We start from the raw sequence: 19,947 nt of genomic DNA, 5'->3' as shown, positions 1-19,947 counted from the left end.
CATATAAACCACAATAAGTTCAAATGGATATAGCTAGTCTTACAAAGTATTACAAGACTCATAATTTAGAGTTGGACTAGAGCTTAATAGGACACCTAATTAACACCTAGTCAGTGGCTTACAGAAGACTTTTTGCAAACCGAACATCAAACTGGAGTGTGAGGCGTCCCTTGTCCATGGTTTTTTTAACTATAGCGACACGATCACGGGGAGGCTTGTGACCATGACTCTTATTAGGAGCCCGACCCTTATTCGGGTAGTACCTATACCTTATGTAGAAAACAGCATTTCTGGCCTTGAGTCGTTCACTTGCCGGCTTCAAATTTTCCTCAGTTTCTACCACTGCCTTCATAATAACCAGTTTTGACAGATTAGGCTGCAACAAGAGTTAAAAAAAACAAAACAGTGCTATCATTTATTTGTTAAAAGAGAGCTACTGATGGAGGTGTCATTGAAAAAGAATAAGGTTCTTACATTTGTAAGATATACATTTGCATGGAGGAATGCAAGTTCCATGTACAGACGAATCCAGTCATGTTTTCGTAGCTCCGACTTCTTCAGCTGTAAAAGCAAACAAATCACAATTACATTTGAACTGTGTGTGTCATGTGCAAAAAAAAAAGGGACAATTTGAAAACTATACTATATTTGAAAAGAAATTTGAAAATTACACTTAATCTTTTTATTTGAAAACTACACATTTTGGAATGAAAATGGACAGAATTACCTTTATTATTAAATTATTTTAACAATTAAATAAAAACAATAAAAACTTAACTTATATTTAAAAATAAATCAACTTTAAAAATAAATTACTTTTTAAAATTGTTAAATTCGGAATTAATTATTTAATAATTTAAAATTATAACGAAAATTATTTATTGTATTTTAAATAATGATTACATGAATAAATTTTTGATCTTAAAATTTTGGTTAAAGAAAAAGAATTTAAATATTTTTATTGACATTATTTAGATTTAATTTTCTTTAAAAATAAATAATTCAAGATTATACAATTTATAATATATATATATATATCAATGTTTTAGACTTATTTTAATCAAGGTTGATTTATTTATAATGTCGATTTTTTTAACAATCGTTTTGTTTTTTTACTTCTGTTGACTTAGTTATCTGTGTCATCGACTTATATTAGAACAGTTGACTTATGTTATGGCTAGTGGATTTATAACATAGTCGATTTTTTTAACTGTTGACTTATTTTTTTTGTTCATTGATTTATATTTGTTTTCTGTTGATTTGTTTATTTATTGTTGACTTATTATATTCTATATTGATTTATTAATAAAGGCGATATTTTGAATGGTTGACTTAAGTTTAATTTTTGTCGACTTATTTATTTTTCCATCGATTTATTATAAAATTGTCGACTTTTTTTTTTTGTTTGATTGTTTTTTTACAAAGTCGACTTTTGATGATGTTGACTTATTTGTTTTGTTTGTTGATTTATAATTTTTTCCCGTTGATTTGTTTGGTCTTAGTAGACTTATTTTATTTTAAGTTGACTTATTAATATGATTGACTTTTTTAACTGTCGACTTATATTTTATTCCTGCTGATTTATGTTTTTTTCTTTGTTGACTTATATTAAAAAGTCGATTTATTTTTTTATTAATTGATTTGTTACATAGTCGATTTTTTTGAACTGTTTATTTATTTTCTAAAATCTCACAATTTATTATTATTTTATTAAAGTTAACAATTTTCAAAATAAATTAAAATATATAATTATTTTTCAAAACTTTTTTATTAAATGAAAAATAATATTATCTATTGATTAGTTTTCTTTAATTTTCTTTTTTAATTTTCTTTATTGATTAATTTTTCCATAATAAACTACTTCATCATTATCAAAAAAAAATTAATTTATTTTTTAAACTACTTCATCATCATTATCAAAAAAAAATTTTAATATCTAAAATATTTTCCATAATTTTAATTTTAAAAATTTTAATTTATTTTCCATAATAAACTACTTCGTCATCATTATCAAAAAAAAAAATTTTAATTTTTTTATTGATTAATATTTTCCATAATAAACTACTTCATCATTATCAAAAAAATTTCAATATCTAAAATATAAACAGTTATTTTTAAAAATAATTTTCTAACAATGATGAGTTTAATTATTTTGTGTTTATTTTTTTAATGTTTAATTAATTATTAATTAAGGGTATATGTTATTTATTTTATCTTAATTTAATTTTTTTGTTATTGATTAATATTATATAAATTAATTCATAATTTTAAAAAAAAAATTCAGAAAATTCCGAATATCTAGTTTACATATTATTTTTAAAAATAAAATTTTCAAATAAATTAATTTAATTATGGGGCATTCTCAAAAATGCCCCTTTTTCCATACCCCTTTTTAAAAATACCCCTTCATGTTGACCATTTTTAAAACTACCCTTCTTTATATACAAAATGACCAAATTACCCTTTTTGAGTGACAACAAGAATGTACAGTCATCAAAATCGAAAATATTTTCCCGCCAAAAAAGTTTCCCGCCAAAATCAAAAAATTTTCCCGAAAAAAATATTTTTTCCCGCCAAAAAAAAATTTTCCCGCCAAAATCGAAAATTTTTCCCGCCATAAATATTGAAATTTATACCTTTTAAAAACATTGTAAATGCTTTTAAAAAACTTTTAAAAACGTTTACAAGGTTTTTAAACACATTGTAAACGCTTTAAAAAATCATGTAAATGCTTTTAAAAAGCTTGTAAATGCTTTTAAAAGGTTTTTAAACACCTTGTAAACGCTTTTAAAAAAATTTTAAAAGCATTTACAAGGTGTTTAAAATTTTTTTAAAACCCTTTTAAAAATCTTATAAAATCTTGTAAAAGCGTTTACAAGTTGTTTAAAAACTTTTTAAAAATCTTTTTAAAAACCATTTGAAAACCTTTTAAAAACCTTTTAAAAACCTTTTAAAAATCTTGTAAAAGCGTTTACAAGTTGTTTAAAAAACCTTTTAAAACTCTTTAAAAAATCTTGTAAAAGCCTTTATAAAGTGTTTATAAGGCTTTTATAAGGTAGAAACCTTATAAAACCTTTTAAAAACCTTGTAAATTTTTTTTGGCGGGAAAATTTTTTTGTCGAAATTTTTTTATCAAAATTTTTTTGACAAAAAAATTTTTGGCGGGAAAACTTTTTCGAAAAATTTTTGGCGGGAAAATATGTCGGAAATTTTTTGGCGGGAAAATTTTGTTTTTTCTTTTTATTGAATAAAATAATTTTCATCTAAGGGTAAAATGGTCATTAAAAATTAAAAGAGGGCAGAAATAAAAATGGCCAGAAAATAGGGTATTTTTGAAAAGGGATATATCAAAAGGGGTATTTTTAACAAATTCTCTTTAATTATATTGTATTTAGTTTAATTTAATTTGTAATCAAGGACAAAATAGTCATTTAGTTCAGCCCATAAGGATACATTTCAAAGACTTAAAAGATTTAGTATAGAGTTCAAATTACCTATTAAGATTGAGGTATGTATTCTAATTTTTTCAAAAAAAAAAAAGCAAAAGCGAAATTGCCATATCTTAATTACCACATAGTATCGTTTTTTATCATTGAAAGCATCCTCTGATGACGGCCACTCATCAGGCAATCTAAGTTGGGCGCAATCGTAAACAGATCCATGATGCTCGGGGTTAGCCACTACATTAATTAAGCACACATGATGAGATTATTACGGGAAACTAGAATGGTACAAGAATGAGAGGAACCACTATTCTATTACTCTCTGAAGATATAAAATTAAATGTAGTGTTACTTTACCTCGTGGCTCGGACTTAATTCTTGCAATAGAGACCGTCAGGGTCTTGATTTTAATGAGGCCTTCCTCAAAAACCCTGGTCTGAAAAGTTACAAGGGAACCACCTGCAGCTGGATCTTTTGCAACCAAAGTTATAGAATAAACCGAGTATGCATAGTTGGTTTCTGTATTGCACTTCTCTATGGAACTGAGCTGCAAATTCGTCCCCTGAAATCAGTGCCGTGCTTACAGGCAAGAGGAAAGGGCAATTGCCCTAAGCCACCAAAAATTAAAAATTTGTTAGGCCACATTTTTTTTCTATCTAGGCTTATGTATTTAAATTGATAAGATAAATGTGTATGTAAAGTGGGTTTTTTGGTTTGAGCAGCCCATGACAATTTTAATAAATCTAATATATAAGAAAATTTCTACACATGTTTTATACTCTAAATCTAATAACAATAATACTAATGGAAGATAATCTTATTATATAAAGCTTAGTTTTTTAAGTTAGTAATTCATATAATCGCGACATGTGTCAAGTATATCAAGAATATTCTGACACATGTGAATATTTTAAATTTATAGAAAAATTAAAAAATCCTAAAAATAAAAAGATTATAATTAATATTTTTGTAAAGTATATAAAACCAAAAGTAATCTAATATATGATTAAATCTAATAGGAAATTTATCTATTAAATTGCTAATTTTAATAGAAAAATATGCAATTAATAAGAAAAATATGTGCAATTAATAAGAAAAATATATGTAGTTTAATTGTAATTATTATTTGTTATAAACATATCGTAAAAAGAAATTTATACAGAAAAGTGATTAAAATATACAAATTTGATGTGTTAAAATTAGTAATTTACATAATATAAGAAAATTATGAGAATCAAAATAAAAAAATTAATGTAATTTTCTTAATTTTTTCAATCGATGAATAATTTGATAGCATATTTAATATAATTTTATATAATTACATGGATGATTTAACTTAATTTTCAAATTTTAATATTGAGAATTTGTCGTATACGTGGGATTTAATCTTGTTAAAAATAAAGGAAACTACTTGTGGGTTTAAGAATAGTGATTAGTGAACAATTGATAACCTATTTTTCTCACGATTATTCATCGTGTCTGTGTCGTTTACTCGACTCATAAACTCTTTTTGCTTCACCTTTCTTTGGCTATCATATCTATAGAAAGAGAATTGGTTTTAGAGCTTGATTATGTGTGTTTGGTGAATGATTTTTTAGAAGAAAATGATAGAAAAATTGTGGTTTAGAATATTTTTTTCTTTCACCATTATTGTCTTTAAAATAATTTTTTTTTTTTGATATTTCTAATAATAAAAGCCATATTTTACTTACCCGCCCTAAGCCACAATTTACCTTAGTACGGCACTACCTGAAATCATTTGATTGGAAAGAAAAAAATAAATAAAAAAATATGATATTGTGTACGTATTTACGAGATCAGGATGGGAGAAATCAAAATTTTCACCTGTAACATGTTGTATTTAAGGATCCCCAACTTAGCATAAAGGAAGACTTCACTGGAGAAATTAGAATTTTCATAATCGAGCATACACCATTCTGGTTTTGTTTTCATCAAATGCTCAACATCGAACCCCTTTTCGTATTATCATACAACAACAATAAAATCAGTTTAGGGTTTCGCTGATCGGATCCTCCCGGTCAAAAACAGAGTTTTTAAATCAACCTAAAAGGTAAGAAGATGAAAGAATAAATTACCTCGGATTCCCCCACGAGAGCCCAAAACTTCCTGCGCTTCTCAGCCTCTTCTTCTTCTTTCTTCTCATAGTCGTCTTCTTCTTGCTTCTCATAGTCGTCTTCTTCTTGCTTCTCAGCCTCTTCTTCTTCTCTCATCGTCACGAAATTTCTCAACTTGTCTCGGCTGATTAGGTTTTCCCTCTATTCTCAACTTTGCTTGGCTGATTAGGTTTACCTCTCTGTTCTCAACTCAACTTCGCTCGGCTGATAATTCAAGTTGAAGCCCTTTTATGGGCCTCAGTTTCCATAAGATAATTCTGTTATTACTTGTCAATCGTAAAATATATACTAAAGAAACTAAACCAAAATACAATAACCAAAGTAAACCAATACTACTCATATTCCAATAGAGCCACGATCTCGGTTCTGTTTGTGCATGAAGTCTTAAAGCAAACTCTGGTTTAGCAGTAGCTCATGTGTTGCATTCAGTGTACACAAGTCATCCATAGAAATCATCTCCATAGAGGTCGGATTCTGATGTTTAAAGCTACTTTCTGAAACTGTACACAAGTCATGAACAACACCACACGATAAGGTGAATTACTCAACCAAAAGTCTGAATCTTCCTAACGATCGAAATCTTGTCATGTCTATAAGAACACGTTCACATTCCAAGTTGTATCTACTAAATCTTGTTATATATTTTTCTTGAGCATCTGTTATGCAAAATTGCAAATGTCAAATGGTTTTTATCAGAGTAGGATCAACTAAATATAAGTATCGTTATACAATTTTTTGAAAGAAGAAAAATATTAAACCTTGAAAAGGCTCATATACATAGACAAGTAAAACTGTAAAAGACTTTTGGTTAGATTTTACATAACAAGAACAAAAAATCAAACGCCCCAAATAAAATATTCCAATGTAATAAAAAATAAATCACACAAATTAGTGTAGAAAATTATTAATCTTTTTGCAGAGGCACCTAGACTCAAAAAGAAGGTTCAGGATGGACAGCAGAAGCAGCGGCGTTATTAACGTGGAGAGCTCTTTGAAGTTTCCGGTGATCAAAAACTTCAACTCCGACGTTAAATATCGAAGTCACTGGCCGGTGATCGGACATCCTTATCTCCGATCTCTTGTAACACTCTTGTCTTATTCCTTTTCCTAGCCATAATATTCTATCACACCTGGTAATACCACACACACACCAAACAAAATAACAACTCTTTAAGAATCACATAAGTTTTGTAACCATTAAAATGTTCTAAATTTTTTTTATTCACTTACCATGCAGGAGCTCTCTTCTTCTCTCCTTCTCTCAAGTTTTCTCCGGCGTAACGATCCGAATCGAATTCGTATTTATAGGTAGGAGGGAATTTAATCGCTCCTTCTCTCCATCCATCAAAAACATGCCCTCTCCTTAATTCTCTTATCAACTGTTAAATTGAATGTTTTGTGTTATTAGCTTAAAAAAGTAGCCTATAATATGAAGACAAACTTAACAAAGTAATATCCAAACTAAACCAAACCTGATCACTGTTCTTGAGCTCATCCCATCGTTTCTGTGCCACAAGCTTTCTTACTTCACCGTCTGGCATATTAAGTCGGTAGTTCAAATCTCCGAACCAGAATACTTGACTGTTGAAAATTTCCGACATAAAAATCCAATTAGTAAAAGAAAAAACGTTTAATGCTTTGTGTTTTGTAATCTTGATTATTAGTTTGCTTACTCGTGACATGGAATCGTTCTTGGTTGATCGGTGTCAAGAACCGAGGCGAAACGAGTCCGACGTATGATTTCGTACACGTCAGCATTACGGCGTTGTTCAGCACCGTCTTTGTGGCCGGAAGTTAAGTGTGAACACACAAAACACATTCTTGATTGATATAATGTCATGCTAATCGACACTGATCCCTGCAAACATATCAAATATATTATGCAAGTGCTAGAATGCATGTTTTTATATTGGGTAGGGTTACTTGGAAAGGAAGTCAGAGATAGGTTTTTAGTGGTACCTTGTTTCCCATGTAACCCATCAAGCCAACTCCAACCGGTGAGACTTTCAAGTTGTTGACATGTCTTCTTAACCGTCGTCGGATCCAAACCGATACATAGATCCCAACCATCTGCTTACTTACTATCCTTACATACTTTTGACTATCTTTCACTTTCCGACACTCCTCCACCAAATCTTCAGGCAATCCGTAACTATTTCTGATCTTGTCTCCTTCCTCCTCGTCATCATCGGAAGACGAATCACCGTCTGATGAATCATCAGACAGGGTTTTGGCAGCTTCTTCCGCTTCGGACGAAGAGGAAGAATTGTTATCATTCTCTTCTTTTAGAATCAGATCATTCCAACTCAACTCTAACGTTTCAAAGCTCCGTGACCGTTTCAAGTGTCTTGCTTCCGAAGCAAACCTACTAGCTCCTGTTGGATTCTCCGGTAGCTTAAACCCTAGCATCGCGTTGCTGCTAAACACCCTCCTTAGCTTCCCTTCTGATCCAACTATCTGAGGGTTGCCATCTAAAGCTAGTTCCGGCCAGTCCACGTTAGGATTCCGCTCTGGTTCAAGACTCGGTAAAGCCGTTGCAGCATCGATAAACTCGTTTGTAGCCAAGTCAAGCGAGTGGTCCGCAACGAGATTCTCGACCATGACATCAGCGATAATGGAGTTTGTTTGTTGTGCTAATTTAGGAGACGACGGCGCACTGTGAGATCTATGAAGAACGTTGTTGGTGCAGCTTGGTGGTTGATCATAAACTGATTCTTTATGGGATTTGTTCAGCGTTCTACGTATAATTGATTCCCATTTTGGAATTGGACCTCTATCTTCTGCCCCAAAAACGTTCCCAGCGTTTAAAGGAACCACTTCTTGAAACCTATTGCAAATTTTACGTCAGTAAAGACTTATAAATTCATCAAAACAGAGGAAAAATACTCTGTTTTTGAGAAACAAGAAAATAAAATAAGAGCTACGTGACTTTTTTTTAACTTACCCGATGATGTAAATATCTGAAGGGTTATCAGTAGAGAGCCAATCATCAATCTCGAGTTCATCGGAAGGACGTTTTCCGGCGACGTTCCACGAAGCCACCGTCACTCTATATAATTCACCATACGTACATGAGTAAAGTTGAGAGATATTTTCACCGGGATAAAAAAAGAGATGGAATTACAGAAATAGCCTTACTTGATATCCTTTGTGTTAATGTATTGAGCTCTCAAAGTCTCCGATTTGCCTCGCCGGTGTTTCCTCTGGTAACCACCCCTCACACCACCACCACTATCTAGAGGATTTCAAGAAAATAATAAAAATAAAACAAGAAAAACAAAATATTAGAATTCGTCTGTAATTTTTCATTTCTGAAAAGTTTCTGAATAGTCGATATTATTTTATATAATTATATAAATGAAAACAAGAAACTTGCCTGAAATATTACTGCCGTGATCAGCTTCGCTTCCTCGACGACTATTAATATGGCTATCTTCATCAGTCTCACAGTGAACATTAGGGACGTCTTTGACCGAACATACTGTAAATAGGACCCAACAAAAATTACATTTAATGAAGATAAAAAAAAAAAAAAACTATATACCAAATCTGACCAAAAATTTCAAGATAAATAATAAGATAAGGCTTACCATCGTCTTCGCTTTCAGGCTCTGTATCAATTTCGTCTTCGCTGAAGTCGTAAACTTTAGGTTTTATGTTCAACCACTTATTCATCACAATCGAAGGCCAAAACTTCTGTTTTTTTTTAACATCAAAAAAAAAAGTTCAAGAAAACATCAGTGAGAGAATTAAAGAAACATATAAGAAGACAGAGAAGAGAATCTTGATATTGTGTTTTGTGTACCTCAGGACGTTTCCCACGTCTTGTTTTCATCTTTTCAGATCTCAGATAAAGAGATTTGAGATTTGTGTTCTTTGTGGGAGGAGAATTTTTGAATAGAGGGAAAATGTCAGAGTTCTTGATATTTATAATAGTGACAGAGTCACAGAGACTTAAAAGGAGGTTAGAAGAAGAGATAACAAACAAGAACAAGAAGAAAAGACACAAGAAAAAAAAAAAGGTGAAGAGTAATACAAAGAAGAAGACGTGTGAAGGCAAAGGCAAAAGAGAAAAATAAAAAAAAAAAGGTGTAATGATGAAAATTCTCTGATATTTTTTTTTTCTTTTTGGGTTCGTTCTCGAAGTAAAGCTATGGCTGTTATTTAACAGCCTTCGTTAGCCCCCCTGAAAGAACCAAACTCCAACTTGTGCGATCCACTTTTTTCAATTTTATTTTGTTTACAGTTTTTGATTTATTATTTGGGGACGACATATTAAAGAAAACTATAAAGACTGTCAGATTTAATTCCTTCTTTCTCACACGTGTTTTCGGTTTTTTGGCCATATTCGAACCGACCTGTGGTTATCTCTATTCGAACCGACCTGGTTAATCTATATACGAAGTTACGAACCGACCAGATCTTTGGTTTAATGTTTCTTTGAGTCTATTTAGAGTTTTGAAGGTACTGGTACGTAATTTAATCGGAAGAATCTGACTGAGTTACACTGGTTTTATTAAACCAACAAAAACTCATAAAAAACCAAAAACCCACCAAATCCGATTCAACCAACGCTGCTATCTGGATAATATATTCAATAAACTGATCCTTTTTGGTAGGCCTGGGAATCCGAACCGAACCGAATTGTCCGAACCGAACCGAACCGAGATTTGGACAATTCGGTTCGGTTATATTTGTTTTTTGATTCCGATCGGAATGGTTTTCAAAAAATTTCGGTTTTGTCTTTGGTTCGGTTCGGAGAGACAAAACCGACGGAAACCCGAAATTTAACCCTAGGTATATAAGCTAATACACCGGTTTATATCATTAGTTCTAACCCTAAACCTAATCTATCTAAACTCTTCCTCTTAGCGGCGACAGAGAAAGAGATTCTCGAGTTTCTGATCTGATCCTGTGTTGTCCTGATCAACCTTGTGTTTAATCTTCAGTGTAAGTTCTTTTGTCTTAATCCTTTTGTTCTAAAGCATCGTGTAATCCTTTTGTCTTAATCCTTTTGTTTTATTGTTGTCCGTCTTTGATTCGTTGTATAGCTCTAGGATTTGTTGTTCTTTGTTTCATTCTTTGCTTTTGATGTCCGATAGTTGGGTTTGGTTTCATTCTTTGCTTATGTTGGGTTTGGTTTCATTCGTTGGGTTTGGTTTCATTCTTTGCTTATGTTGTCCGATTAGAACTAAGTATCCTTTGGTTTCATTGTTTGCCTTTGATGTCTGATAGTTATAATTAGAACTAAGTATGTGTTGTTACTTATTAGAACTAAGTATGTCTTGTTCTTTGTTTCATTCTTTGCTTTTGATGTCCGATAGTTGTAGTTAGAACTAAGTATGTGTTGTTACTTGTTAGAACTAAGTATGTCTTGTTACTTGTTAGAACTAAGTATGTCTTGTTCTTGGTTTCATTCTTTGCTTTTGATGTCTGTTGTAGTTAGAACTAAGTATGTGTTGGGTTTGGTTTCATTGTTTGCTTTTGATGTCCGATAGTGTTAGTCTTTAGACTTGTACTGATCTATGCTTTTGTTTGTACTGTTAGTGTTAGTCTTTAGACTTGTACTGATCTATGCTTTTGTTTGTACTGTTAGTGTTAGTCTTTAGACTTGGACTGATCTTTGCTTTTGTTTGTACTGTTAGTGTTAGTCTTTAGACTTGGACTGATCTTTTTCACTTGTTGTTTTTAACAGATGTCTCATGACTCTGGGGAAGAGAACATTGACCCGGTTCTACAAGAAGAGATTGATGATGGTCCGACAGCTTCTCCAGTTGGTGGGAAGAGACGACGAACTCAGGCTACAACTTCTACTGTACCGTCTCAACCGAGGAAAAAGCCAGCTCATAGATCTCCGGTTTGGGAGCATTTTATTCAGCAAGCACATGATCAGGCCCTCGCCAACTGTCGGTACTGTGGTCAAGCTCTAGGATGTGACACAGTGATTCATGGAACAAGTGCAATGAAGAATCACATTAGTAGGTGTAAGATGTACAAGATGCATCTAGAGAGTGGTACTCAGAGTGTGTTGGCTGGTGATAGCAGTGGTGTAATGATTGCAATCAAGTATGATCAAGCTTTGTTCAGAAGGTCTGTGAATGAGATGATCGTTCTTAATGAGCTGCCGTTTGCATTTGTGGAGTCTGAGGGTTTTAGGAGATTTTGCAGCAACATGCTTCCCATGTATACGGTCCATTGCAGGAAGACAGCCACAACAGATATATACAGTATGTATCTGAGAGAGAAAGGAGCTTTGAAGGAGCTGTTTGGAAGGAGAAGCAGAGAGTGTCTATGACAACCGATATATGGGTAGCTCCCACGACTTCTTGTAGCTACATGGTGGTAACAGCTCACTGGATTGACAGAGATTGGAAGTTGCAGAAGAGGATTATCAGTTTCAAACCAGTGACAGATCACAAAGGTGATACAATTGCTGAGCATTTGGTAGCCTGTCTTGAAGAGTGGGGAATTGAGAAGGTCTTCACAGTAACAGTGGATAACGCTAAGGGGAATGACAAGGCTCTAAGGGTATTCACTGATGCTTTGATCATGAGAGGACCTGATGCTTTAGTTAGTAATGGTGATTATCTTCATATGCGGTGCTGTGCGCATGTCCTCAACTTGATAGTGAGGGATGGTTTATCCAAAGCAAAAAGGAGTATAGTGTCCATCATAAATGCGATTAAGTATGTGAGATCATCAGGTGATCGGTTGAAGTCATTTCTGTTGAGGGTCGACACAGGGAACGTAGGTCGAGGAAGCTTATGTCTTGATGTTGCAACCAGGTGGAACTCGACTTATCTAATGCTCACAGCCGCAATTAAGTTTAGGGTTGCATTTGAAAAGATGCTGGCTGAAGACAAGTTGTATAACGACTACTTCATGGAGACTGAAGAGAATAGTGAGGAGAATGGTGATGAAGCTGAATTCCCAGGGCAGAAGCGTATTGGTCCTCCTAATTTTGCTGATTGGGATCAAGTGCAGAGGTTAGTTAAGTTCTTGAAGATCTTTTTCAACTGCACTTTGTCTTTCTCAGCCAGCAAATCAGTGACCTCTACTCTTTGTTATAATGAGATTGTGACAATTGAGAGGAATCTTATCAATCTAAGCACCACTGGTGATGTGCTACTAAAGACAGAGGCAATGATGATGAGGAGTAAGTTTGAAAAATATTGGGATGGTCTCCTAAACATGAATCCGCTTGTCATCATCGCAAGTGTGTTTGATCCCAGAAACAAGATGCAGTTTGCTGGTCTTTGCTTCGACAAGCTTTATGGAAAAGACAGTGTCGAAAGTACTCATCTAAGATCATCAATTAAGGGTGTGATGAAGAAGATGTATGCAGAGTATGTGGTGAAGTTGAGCGTAAGTGAACAAGTTGTACCAACTACTGGTGGGGTCGTAGCTGATGCTGGAGTACCAGCAACTGATTTGTATGATTTGTCGGATGAGGATGGTTATGAGAAGATGGATACGCTGTACTCTGAGATGGTGGCTGAATGCACAAATGAAGAATGTAGCAGTGAGCTAGATATTTACTTGTTGGAGAAACCAGTGGCAAGGACTGTAACTGCTTTGGGATTGGACTTTGATGTTCTATCTTGGTGGGGGCGAAACAGTTCTAAATTCCCAGTCTTATCTGAGCTAGCTAGAGATATCCTTGCTGTTCAAGTATCTTCGGTTGCTTCTGAATCCGCATTTAGCACAAGTGGTCGGATCTTGGACCCGTATCGCAGTTCTATGTCACCTTTTATGGTTGAGTCGTTGGTTTGCACCCAACAGTGGCTGAAGAATACCATTCAAGCAGAGAAATTAGCAAGCTTAGTTCAGATGTTTGAAGAATTGCAGTTTCATGAGTCCTTAGGTAACCCATTTCTCTTAATTCTTACCTTTTTCATTACTTTTTTGTGGATTAATGACTAATTTTGCAACATTTTCCTTGTGTAGCTACACAGAATGCGACTCATCCAATTGCGGATCCGTGATCTAGAGAAGAACAAGGGAGACTAGAACCAAATAATGATAGTAAAAGGTTGTCTCTCTTTCTCTACATCTTTTGCATAAAAAAACTCATAACAGTTAACTATTTTTTGGAATGAAGTAAGTAGAGAATGACAATATACCAAATGCCTAGAGGTAAGAGGAAAGGATCATTGGTATATTGTCAATTCTCATTCTCTCTATTAACTTTTGGCAAGTGACTTAACTTTTGGCAATTGTCTCCTAATATCTTTGTGACATTCATGGAGACTTTTGTAAGTGTGGTTTTTTGTAAATTGTCTCCCATAGTCTCTTTATGTATAAGAGAAGTAGGATTGACTGATGAACACTTGAACTTGTTGTTTTTTGTAAACATGACTTGTATGCTATCTTAAGCAGTTAAATGTCATGAATCATATTCTATTTAGTTGTTGTTGTGTTGTGTTTGTTCGACATTGTTGGTTTATTGACAAGTTTCACTTAAAACCGAAATAACCGAACCTCCGAACCGAAATAACCGTGTCCGAACCGAACCGAACCGATCGATTAGTCGGTTAGATTCGGTAGAGTTTTCAGATTCCGAATAACCCGATAACCGAATAAACCGACCCGAATTAACCGAATAAACCAAATTCGCAGGCCTACTTTTTGGTATATAAAAAAAGTCAAAATGTCACTTTCGTAGGCAACAAAATATAACGATTAATTTTCTCAATAGGAGTCTTCCTTCTTCTAGCTCCAGCTAATATTTTCAGCCATACAGTCGGCGTTATAGATAGATTATTTATTTGACTAATGTTTTTGATTAAATAAATATTAGATGATACCTATGATGAATTGGAAGAACCATAAGAAAACAACGAAAAAAATCAAGAACATGCGCTTTATCCTCACTTTAGAAAAGTTTAATAATTGTCTATATATGTTTCAAAACACAATATTCGAAAGACAAAGGTTATATTTCCAATTTCCAAAACAGGTGAATTAATTAGATGGATATCTACTCTACAAATAATATCGGAAAAATATCCAGTCCAATATTGTATGTGGTGGATTACAAAACTATGTATAAATATGTTATTTTCCGACAGCATAGTTTCTATTTTCTTTAATCAAGAAATATCTAATTAATCACTGAAAATTAGTGTCACTAAGTATCCCCTTTTTAATAAAAGTGAAGTACACAACATGGTTTTTATAGACTTTATATTTTTAATAAATGGTTACAAATGGTTACAAATAGGTTATAGATAGGTTATAGATTAGTTTATATATTAACGGTTACACCTAAATATTAGGTGCAACCTTAATTGGGGATGTTCCAAATTGATAATTGATATATTAATGGTAACAAATAAATTCATGGATATTCCAATCTGTATTTTCGGAAGATTTTAGTTCTATATTAAGTTGTTTCCAAAGATCTTTAAACACAATATTACAAATTTACTTTCTACATATTTTATTGATAAACCACAACGTTCACTAAAAATTAGGATCCGTGCTAGAGCAAGGATTGAAATTTTTTTATTTATAATATAATTTTCAGACTTACATACTCTAGCATGTGTTAAATTTTTATATACTCTAGTACGAAAGCTATTAGACACACTCTAGCACGGATTAATAGTTTTATATACTTTAGCACGAGTTAAAATTACATAATAGATTTACATTCCATGAATGATATTTACCATAAAAATTATTTGTATGAGTTGCATCCAAATAATATTATAAACAATTACATATAAATAATAAAATGTATTTCAACCCACGGTCCAAATCTAGTTATAACTATATAAAACAAATTGACGCGTTACAAATTTTTTGTTTGATGCCCATGCAATGCAATTTGCGAATATGGGACGTAAGGAGAGTCACTAAGAAAGTTTCGGTTGACCCTACTCAATTAAATTAGTTTGATTCATCAAATTGTGTATATTTTTAATCACGTTATTTAATTTAATTTGTGGACCTTAAATCAAAAAGTGGACGCGACGACACTGGTTGACCATAAAATATTTAATGGGATAATTTTTTCTAACCATAAATTCTAAATTTGATCAGTGGGAAATAATATAAATAATTTTACTTATCATCAACGAGTGCGACGGTATAACTAATATTTGGATTTATTAATTCTTAGTTCAACTGCTGTCTCAGGTTTACGTTAAATTACTTCTTATTATCATTATGCTGTTTTGGTTCACTTAAATAAAGATCGTTAATTTGTTGTTATTTTTTACATTATCATCCATTAATATCAATAAACTTAGACAGCAAAGATTACCACTTTCCTAAATATCACGTCCATAGATATTCTAAGAAAGAGGGTAACTATTACAAAAGCTAACCTTTAAACACACAAGAAACAAAATTACGAAAAACCGAATAAAACCAAAAAAATCTTAATCATTATAAAACGAATAATTTACTTTAAATTTGATTAAGTCGGTCAGTCGAAAACATTCAAAATGTGGAGTTTTCTATCGTGATCATTAACATATTAATATGAAGTAACTATAGTATATTTTAATTTACCAAATCCAACACAAATATTAGATACGATTGGTAGGCCGGTATAAAGGTACATATGGACCACATACCTGTACGCGCACCCATATATAAGGAAACAATTATTCCGATCCCTAATTAATTTTCAGTATTTGATTAACAAACTTGGAAAATTATTGAATAAATTGTTATTAAACAGATTGAACAGAATCATGCCGTAAGAAAGTTTTATAGTAACGTGTAGACAACATATAAAAAGGTTTTATAACGCTGTCGATGTCATTTGCTTTCTTTATCGTGCCAATAGTATATCAACACGCAATTTATGCGAATAATCCACTTTGTATTTTTACTAATTTTTTTTTTCATTTTCACACATAATTTTCAATGGACTGAAGTCATAACTACTCACACAAATCATTTTCCCCAACCACCAAGCTACAAATCAGACAAGTAGTGTACAAATTATCACATAGTTCATTGGAAATGTTTTTACAATATAATAGTTCATTGAAGTATAGTCGATTGGACCAATTATTAAAAGTTTGAAACCAATCAAATTTTATGGGGAAGTTAAGAGATCTAGCTAGGTTTGATTCATATGTCAAGGTTTAAAGATTTGATATTGATATTTTTTTTTTTTGTCAAACTACTTTATTTCATTCACTTAATTTCAAATACAAAGAAGGGATACAAATATCCAAAGTACACAACAGAAGCAAACAAAGGCATTCCCCAATACCAAATAAAGATAGATAGATTACATCGACCATTAATCCAAAAGAGCTTTGAGTCACTTGCTAGGAAGCAAATAGCACATGAGAGATCAAGGTATGTCGATAACTCTTCCAAAAAAAGATTCTCAATGGAAGGTGAAATGGTCTCTGTCAAACAATGACTAGGAGACGTTGGAAGTGTAGTCATGGCTAAGCGTCTCACCGGCGTGAGGGGAGCTACTTGAGGTTGTACAAGGGCCATAACAGGGAGCTTCATATGCTTGATTACTATGTTTAAATTTAGTGATATGTTCATGGCAATTCAATTTAGTTTGCTGAGTTATACTAAGTTTACCGAGATTCGTAAGGCTTGCGGAGGCTTATCAAATTTAACAATGTATCTGCTACTGCCAATACGTGAAAATTTTAGACCTATATATTAGATTGCATACTTTAGGTATACCTTGTGAAATTTGGTAGACTTTGTTGCATTTTTTATAGACTTTGCTATAGATTTGTATAGGATTACTGATTCAAATTTTGTTTTTTCTTTGTTTGCAAGATTACAATTTTTAATTAACTTATCGACGAAATTCCTATAAAAAACATTCTTCAGAAATTGACAAGAAGAAAAATAAGAGTATAAATCTTCTTTCAGTTTCAGTGTTGTGGTTTTTTTGGTGATAATAATGTTGTGTAAATGGTTGAAACAACAATTGGTTTTGATGTGTGGCAACATGTCTTTGTACTAAGAATTATTGCAAAGTTTCAGATCATTACTATCCATCAAAACAGTTTGTCTACAAAACTCGGTTCTCACTTAGTGATATTTTGTTTATAAAGTTTGCTGAAATCGCATGTCTAAATTGCGGTGATTACTCATATTCTAACAAGAAAAGATGTCGAGAAAAGGAAGTAGTGCATAGGATAGGATGAACAAAATAAGAAGAATAAGAAGGAAAAATTCAATGAACAAAAACTAATTTAAAAAAAACAAATGGAAAGGTAAAACAAGAAAATTTAGATAAAGAAGAAGACTGAAAACAAATTAACGGTGAAAAGGAAGAGGAGGAAAAAACACTCAACTCTCTGAGATGAATAAAAGATGATAAAAATAATCTAAGATTCGTTCAAAATATTGAAGATATAGATGGAAAATTTATAAATAAAATTCATTTTTTTAAAATTCTAAATTTTGAGGATATCGAATACCGTCTTTTCAAAATTAGATAGTTTTAACGCATTAGTCTAAAAAAATTTGATAAAATAACGGAAGTATCGTGGAAGTAATCACAAAACATTTTTGAAAAAGAGAATACATATGAATCCACACAAGGCATGGGGTTGGGATATTGGTCCCCTCTGTAGACAAAATTGCAATTATGATTTTTCTCTTCTTAATATTGTAGCAAATCAATGTTAATTTGGTCTTCTTGAATTTTCAACTATATATTTGTAAAAGAGAAAAACTCTAAAATTAAGAGAGCATATATATCCATCTAAGTACAATACAAATGCTAGAGACTAATTTAGTTTTTGTTTTGATTCGGATAAAGACTCGAAAAATAGATTGATCATAACTTTTGAATTTAATCCAATGTTGAAATTATTAAAAAACATTAGAAAATTTATTTCAAAAGTGAACATTTTTTTTATCAAACAAAAATGTAACTTATCTGTTAATAGTATTTTAATAAACCGAAAGGAAAAAAAAAATATTTATGTAGAATTAGATGTAGTCATTTTCTAATTTTGTTTAGGGTTTTCTAAGGTAAATTATAATTTTTAAATAGCATTTGAAAACAACGTTCTAGTTACTTTTACTGAATTAAACACTACCTAAACTTCAAACTACAGTATGTTCACACTTTTCGGGTATGTTTGGCAAATTCAGTCAGATCTTACGATTCTTACCCGAATTCCTATGGCATTTATTAATGACATTGTCGAATCGAGGAGAAGGCAAAAATATATGATTAACAAAAAAAGAAGACAATAATAAGGAAAAAAAAATGGTCGACGATAGTGCATCAAAATAACTCTTTTACACCATATCTCAAATTTTGTCCTTTTACTTGATTAGAATTACAATATATTACATGATTGTTTATGATATCTCTGATTTTCTTTTTACATTAATTGTTTATGTTTTTTGAATTTGGTCCACCAAAAAGTGAGTAGAATCGTGTGCAAATTTCATTAGCAATATCACGAGATAAGCACGCACATCATAGCGACCATACAACAGTATGGAACTCTCACGATGTGTGATTTAATGTGTGGCAGAAATTGACAACTAATAATATTGTAGCTCAATTTGGAATTAACTATTATTTCTTGATATATTAAGAAAACTAACTTTCTCATAGTGGGGTGAACCTACAAAATCTAGTGACATACAAAGAATGACTACTGCGTTTGTCTTCACACATATACTTGAAATTTTATATTCTAATATATATGGCTTATATCAATATTGTAACACGCACATCTACTATTGCCTAGACAATAGAAACCTTATCTCTATATACATATACAAAATAAAATATAGAGATTAACAAAATAATCGTTCATAGTTTGATCAGAATAACATATGTAACAGTTATGAAATAGGGTGATACATCGTCTTCATATGTTTTACTAGCGTTTATTTTAATTTTCACAATATAGGATTTCCAACATGAGTTATTTAAAATAATGAATTTATTAATTCATTCATCTTAAGTCGTATTTTTACGTCTAGATTAAAATTTCATTTGGAATATATTACTAAACTTTGATTGTAATATATAGTTACTTTTCTTTGTTATATTTTATATTAGAAATTTCATATCTGAAATAAAATTTTAATTTAGCACAAAATATAAGAGATAAGAATCAATAGACTATAATTTTCAGTTGGTTTTAAGTTACAAACTCAATGTATTAGACATGGTATCATAAGTTCATAGCCTAATTGATCCAACAGATATTAAATCTAGGTATGTTTTCTGATATAGGTTCTGCATATGAATCATGTAATTGTATTAAAATCAAAACTCATTAACTTTGATACTGTCATTGACAATTAATACAATGAACTATAATCTTTAGGCAGCACATAAGGTATATCTTCCCTAACACTACGTACGTACGTTCATATTTTGATTAACACCATCA

At 31.8% G+C, this 19,947-nt stretch overlaps 3 protein-coding genes across 3 annotated transcripts; 1 reads left to right on the top strand and 2 right to left on the bottom strand.

Annotated features, from left to right (window-relative positions):
- Positions 1-118: 118 nt before the first annotated feature.
- Positions 119-5,786, bottom strand: LOC104733518 (UPF0725 protein At4g17990-like). Its single transcript, XM_087479012.1, has 6 exons — positions 5,540-5,786; positions 5,289-5,417; positions 3,801-4,005; positions 3,571-3,680; positions 475-561; positions 119-376 (listed from the first exon to the last, which is right to left on the bottom strand). Exons 1-6 carry the CDS (start codon positions 5,672-5,674, stop codon positions 119-121), a joined length of 924 nt encoding a protein of 307 aa, XP_087335138.1. The 5' UTR covers positions 5,675-5,786.
- Positions 5,787-6,254: 468 nt separating this feature from the next.
- On the bottom strand, positions 6,255-9,852 carry LOC104731737 (type I inositol polyphosphate 5-phosphatase 2). Its single transcript, XM_010451216.3, has 10 exons — positions 9,384-9,852; positions 9,169-9,274; positions 8,955-9,059; positions 8,717-8,813; positions 8,523-8,627; positions 7,538-8,405; positions 7,252-7,436; positions 7,051-7,159; positions 6,809-6,957; positions 6,255-6,708 (listed from the first exon to the last, which is right to left on the bottom strand). Exons 1-10 carry the CDS (start codon positions 9,411-9,413, stop codon positions 6,510-6,512), a joined length of 1,953 nt encoding a protein of 650 aa, XP_010449518.1. The 5' UTR covers positions 9,414-9,852; the 3' UTR covers positions 6,255-6,509.
- Positions 9,853-12,063: 2,211 nt separating this feature from the next.
- LOC104771420 (zinc finger BED domain-containing protein RICESLEEPER 2-like) lies at positions 12,064-13,904 on the top strand. Its single transcript, XM_087479713.1, has 2 exons — positions 12,064-13,442; positions 13,526-13,904. The coding sequence occupies exons 1-2, from the start codon at positions 12,128-12,130 to the stop codon at positions 13,561-13,563; spliced, it is 1,353 nt and encodes a 450-aa protein (XP_087335839.1). The 5' UTR covers positions 12,064-12,127; the 3' UTR covers positions 13,564-13,904.
- The last annotated feature ends 6,043 nt before the right edge of the window (positions 13,905-19,947 follow it).

The sequence above is a fragment of the Camelina sativa genome, chromosome 12 (assembly GCF_030686135.1).
Source record: "Camelina sativa cultivar CO46 ecotype springtype chromosome 12, ASM3068613v1".
NCBI lineage: Eukaryota > Viridiplantae > Streptophyta > Magnoliopsida > Brassicales > Brassicaceae > Camelina > Camelina sativa.
This window is presented reverse-complemented; position numbering and strand designations above follow the sequence as displayed.